Raw genomic sequence first — 6,000 nt, forward strand, 5'->3', positions numbered from 1 at the left:
ACGAAAGCGAGGGCTGTCAGGAAGGGAAGAGAATGTTAGATAATGGGTAGACAATAGCCCATGGGCAGTATGGTGACACCGTACAGTTTTAATTCGGTCCTCATTTCCTGGGAATTAAACCCTGTTTCTGAACAGGAGACATCTAACTTGCTCAAGAGCAGTCACTGTGGGGCGCCTGGGTGGCTCAGTTGTTAAGCATCTGCCTTCGGCTCAGGTCATGATCCCAGGGTCCTGGGATCGAGCCCTGCATCGCGCTCCCTGCTCAGCGGGAAGCCTGCTTCTCCCTCTCCCTCTCCCACTCCCCCTGCTTGTGTTCTCTCTCTCGCTGTGTCTCTCTCTGTCAAATAAATAAATAAAATCTAAAAAAAAAAAAAAAAAAGAGCAGTCACTGAGTTGGATGAAGGGAGAAAGCCCATCAAACAAACAAACAAAAACAAAGAGGGGAGAGCGGTGGAAGACACCCAGGCAGAGAGTGTCCTTTCTTCCTCTCACAGATGGAAATCCCGTCCAGGTATTCTGTGTTCCAGGCTGGAGATCTAGTTTGTAAAGAGAAGGAAAAGAGGGTCTTCTCTGACATTCTCTGCTCAGAAATGAACATGTTTTATTTTAGGAGCACTTTGGCCCCAGTATCAAAAGTCAGTCTTGAATTGCTTCTTCTGCGCTTGACAGATTTAAATCTTAGCCTCATAATGAAGTGTCAAAATGAAATGGCTGGGAAAAAGCTGACTGCAATTTTGCCAATGGTTTCTGGGCTCCTTTCAGCAAGTCACTGCTCCTCAGTAAAGCAGTAAGAGAGAGAAGCAGGGCTAACAATTCATAAAGGGGTCTGGTAGCCTGACTCTGTCTGGGAATTGACCACATCTACCCCTTCCCACCCTCACTCCCAACTCTTTTTTATATCCCTCCCCCCACCCCCGCCCCCAGGACATGTGCACAGCATAGTGAAAATGTTAGGAAACAATTAGGTAAGTAAATACAGTTTGTTCAAGTCTACTTAACAACCGGAGTTGAGGGGATACATTTGTTTATGTAACAAACTCCTCAGAGTAAACTGAATTTGCAACTTATCATGAAATCCACAGAGATTTGAGTGTGCTCCCTCCTCAAAAGCACTCAACTATTTCTAAGTATACAAGTACTTCTCCAAGTACTGCGAGATACTTTACTGAATAAGGCACAGTTATTAAGATTGTATTATCGTTCAAATAAACATGTAGAACCAACTGTATGCAGAGCTTCACAAACCCCAACATACAGGTACATTGCATTCCATCCCATTCCTGTGAGTGCTTACTTTTCTTGCTCCCCTCAAACTTTGATATCACTGCCCCTTGGGAAGGTGAGCTTTCCTCTGTGCTGCTTATTGATGACTCTCATCGAGTCCATAAGCCTTTTCTAATCTCCTTCCTCAAAACTCCTACGGTGGTTATTATGTACATATGTCATTTGGCATTTCTCATGGGTCATCTTATGCTGTTAAGTAGAGCTTGTTTTTCATGTTGCTCTGTCTCATCTCCCCAGCTACATTATAAGCGACTCAGGAATGTTATGCATCTTTGAATTTCCCCAGTGGTTCCTGAAGTGACTGGAGTTAAGACAATAACCTCCTTGAGGGAAGGGACTTCATCCCTTATTTTGTTTTCCAAGGTAGCTCGTAGAACCCTATCCTGGCATAGAGCATACCCTCAGTAAATATTTACTGAATGGAAGAATAAACATACTAATATTAGGTGCTCCAGAGATATCTGTTAGGTTGAACCCTACTACTATTAATCTACTATCAGCCAGACCTATGTTTGAAGATTTTATTTATTTGAGAGAGAGAGAGAGAATGAGAGACAGAGAGCATGAGAGGGAGGAGGGTCAGAGGGAGAAACAGACTCCCTGCCAAGCAGGGAGCCCGATGTGGGACTCGATCCCGGGACTCCAGGATCATGACCTGAGCCGAAGGCAGTCGCTTAACCAACTGAGCCACCCAGGCGCCCTCAGCCAGACCTATGTTTGAACTAATTTTCCCATCACTGTGTAATTTTCATTAGTAATTCAATACAAGTGTTGCCTAGTACTGCCCCAGGATATAGGAAGGACCCAAACACATACACAAAAAGTAGAGGTCACAGTTTCTACTCCTGAGGAATCCACGCTTCATTTCCACTTCTCAACTGTTGTAGACTTACTCTTACTACACCCTCTTCTTAACCAAGCAAGCTTTTGTAAGTGAGGTATCTTGCCAAAGATCAGGGTTATTGTTTTACACTGGAATGTAACCCATATCAGCGACCACAGTGAGACAGCCGACCAGGCATCCTCTTGCAGGGATGGGAAGCAAGGGAAATTAAGGCTGTTGGATGGAGGGTGGTGTGTGTGTGTGTGTGTGTCTGCCCACGCAAGCACAATACAGGAAGCACATTCCTTTGTGCTGAGATCATCAACTCTCAGAGATATCCACTCGACACTGGAAATCCCCTGTTCTATTCCTTCATTTAAATTCATAGTTTAAGAAGAGAATGTCCACTGTAAGGCGAACACCTCATTCTGCATGCTACCATTGCTGAAGAAGTCTGGTAGTTCTTGCTGCTTTCTCCTGTTTTTCTACAAAACTACCAGACTTCTCCAGCAATAGAATTACTGGGAAGAGTTCCCTTCCTACCTGTTTCCAAGGGCTTCCCAGCAATGGGGAAGTGCTTAGCAGGGGTTCTTCCTCCAAACATATTTCCAGCATTCCCATTATTCAGAGCAGGAACAATATTCTTCCATTCTGATTTTTGGTTGGCAGCTGATAGCAGCACTGAATACTTATTTACTAAATTCAGCAAAACCTTCTGTGTTCACTAATGAGAGGGGTTCTCATACTGCCTCAGTGGCCAGAACTCCAAGGGGTGACAGCTGCAAGGCCATAAGGCTATGTGTTCATGATGAACTTTGATCGTCAGTTACTTTAAAGGCAATTTTCTCTGACTCACTAAGGATTTGGTACATGAGAAGATAAATTGGCTCTTGGTATACAAATTTAGAATGGGTGCAGTTTTCTGAGGATTATACTAAAGATCTATGGGATTAAGTTTCTAGTGCAAAGATCCATCTTGCTAGAACACTGTCCAAATGAAGTCATCACTTTCCTGAAAAATTCTGCTTTGTCTGTCTTTAGAAACAATGTTTCATGGTTTGGCTACTTAAATAGAAAAGTTAAGGACTTTTAAAAACAGAAAAACTAGACTATGGAGGTTTTATTTATTGTTACATTTATTCAACATTCAGATTTAACCTACAGACTTTGGTTATATGATACATACTTGCCACATCTCAGACTAAGTAGTTTTCAAAGGAAAACTTAACATCTTGTCCACCAAACTTGCTCTTGTTCCTGATTTCTCTATTTCCATCATGTCTTCCAGCCACCTACATTCAAGCCACAGTCCTCCACAAATCCTTCCCCTTGATCCATCCTATTTCTGATTATTTTCCCAATCTGGTAGATCCTACCACTCCATGTCTCTCACATGGAATATAAGCATGATTATATAACCTAAGTTACACCCCACTCTAATCCATTCTATAAAAAAAATTTTAATAACCCTGCTTTCATCATGTAGCAGCAATTATAATATTTTTGTTCTCATGAGGTTCATCAGAAGCCACTGTAGACATTCCCACAAAGATATCGCACAATACAACTAGCCAACCAAACAAAACGCGGTCTCCTGGATCTCCCTGTAGTTTGATAATAAAGAAAAGGGTGATTAAGCCAAAATTTCCCCCCCCTCAGAGCCATCATCTTTCTTAGACTTTTTGGATAAATGTGGCCCAGCTGTCTCACTGACCTTCCAGGACACTGGTACTTCCCGCTTCCAAATGCCATGAACCAGTCCAAGAAAGCATGCTTCTCTAAGTTTGCCTTTTTCCAACGTTCCTGTGGGAAGAAAGCATTTTTTTTTTTCCAAATCAGCCTTATATAAATAAGCTTAACTTTATTTCTCTAGGCTAAAAATGACTTTGTACAGCTAATCCTTGCATATAAAGTTGCAGGGCTGTTGGTAATTTTTTCCCAACCTGTTATTAATATCAGACACAATTGTGTTTTTGGAATGTGAACCAATAAATAGAAAAGGTTTAAAAAGAATTCTGTTAAGTGGTAAATGTAAATGATAATGTAAATCAACCACGGAATTGACCTCAGAAAAGGAAGACTATTTATAATAAGGTCTCAGGCTCCATCACAGAATTGCCCTTGGTAATAAATTCAGTCAGTTACTGGCAGTCCTGCTTACTGGAGGGAACTTGGGATGTGGAATGAATACATTTGGATGCCATTTTTTAAAAAGTTTACCTAAAGGCAGAGAATGGACTAAATGAACTCTTAAGATTCTGCTCAGCCCCATAACTCCTCAATTTTAAGATACAGCAAAGTAGTTTTAATTTGCCTTGTTCTTCTTTTGTTATACTCCTTGGAAACCAATAACAAAACCAATTTGCCTGACAAATATAAAATAAGTCTTCTGTCAGAACCAGACATATTTACTTTCATGTACTTTGCTGGTTTCAGGTCATTTATTTTAAAGTTGGTGAATCTAATTCAAAAACTTTTCTATCTCATTTGTGTTATACCATCCATATTACAAGTCTAAATTTTTCCTTTGTAGTCAACTTGGTTGTTAGTTACCAGAGAATAGGGATGCTTAATGATAGAGGGATAGTTAATCTATGAATTCATACTCCTGGTTTAAAAGAAATTAAAATCAAAGGACAATGTATATTGAAAGAGATAACTTACAGGTTTGAACAATTCAGGTTCAGGAAAATATTTTGGATTTCTATGCAGCCAAAATGGAGACAACATCAACAAGTCACCAGAAGGAACAGTGTAATTCTATGATAGAAAAATCAGTTTCAAGTCATTTTTTTGAAATCTACTTTCAGGAGAGTTTGGGTCATTAAAAATAATGCTCCAACTATATTGTAGGGAAGACACATACATTTTATAATCAATGGTGAGAAAATCTAACCCCTTCCTGGAAGGATCATTTCTATTTTCCAGCTTAGGCGATGGCTATGTTCTAATTCTGATGATTAGTTACATGTGCCTATAAATTTGGTTACACGGGAAAAATATTAGATAAATGAGATAAATGAGAACATTTTAGAAACTAGTATATGTCTGCTGTGATGCAGCTTTTGATATTCGATACTGGGGTTTGCAGCAAGTGCTTCTGATGATGGGAACCACAGTGGACCCCTAGGTTATGGTTGTGGAACAGAAAAATCTGAGACAGGACACCGGCCATAGTAGCACTGAGGACAGGGCAGTGGGTGTTCTGTCCCTGGGACACTCATGGTAGTGTCAAGGAAGAGACAGTGGATCCTCTCTCTCTCTCTTTTTTTCCCTCACTCCTGAAGCAACTGTTAGGGCAGAAAGAATATGAAGACAACTGGTTAGGAAGACATAGGACAAAGCGAGTATTGTGTGTGTCTTTGGTTGATTTTGCGTTTGGGATCGCTGTGGCTGTGGGACTGAGGCTAAGTAGTGTGTTTCCTCAAGCAGAAGAGTCTGCATTGTCCTTCCCTGTTTATGCTATCGTAGGTTTTCATGATATATAAATTATTCTAAGAACTAAAAACCGTGTCATAAAATCACTCTTCCATTATCATGTTCAGGAACCATAGGACAAAGAGCTCTCCCATAGTGTGTAACCACTAGATGGCGGTCAGCTTTACTGAGACAGAAACATTTTATTAGTAACTCCCAGAACCAATCACTGGAAGCCACTTATCTATTTAACCCTGCGGGATTTTGAAATGTCCTCAAGATATTTGCAAAACACTTACCTTATGCACCTAGAATATAAGCACCTTACAATTAAAAACATGTCTTTTTATGGTAGCAGGAAGTGGTGTATGGGAAGGGGGGTCATTATTTTTTTTTTTAATTAGAGGTGGGGGGGCAAAGGAAAGAGAGAATCTTAAGCAGGCTCCATGCCCTGCTTGGAGCCTGACACGCGGCTC

The 6,000-nt window shown here is 40.8% G+C and overlaps 1 protein-coding gene across 2 annotated transcripts in view; it reads right to left on the reverse strand.

The window, feature by feature from the left end:
• The window catches only part of CYP39A1 (cytochrome P450 family 39 subfamily A member 1), an 80,864-nt gene that overhangs the window by 14,100 nt on the left and 60,764 nt on the right, over positions 1 to 6,000 (reverse strand). For both annotated transcript variants that reach the window (XM_081828380.1, XM_081828381.1), the window contains 2 exons: positions 4,772 to 4,867; positions 3,822 to 3,910 (listed from right to left, as the gene is read on the reverse strand). In XM_081828380.1, the coding sequence (XP_081684506.1) occupies positions 3,822 to 3,910; positions 4,772 to 4,867 (185 nt within the window). The remainder of the gene's footprint in view (positions 1 to 3,821; positions 3,911 to 4,771; positions 4,868 to 6,000) is intronic.

This window comes from Leptonychotes weddellii, chromosome 8, assembly GCF_054177405.1.
Source record: "Leptonychotes weddellii isolate Sample4059 chromosome 8, ASM5417740v2, whole genome shotgun sequence".
NCBI classification, from domain to species: Eukaryota; Metazoa; Chordata; class Mammalia; order Carnivora; family Phocidae; genus Leptonychotes; species Leptonychotes weddellii.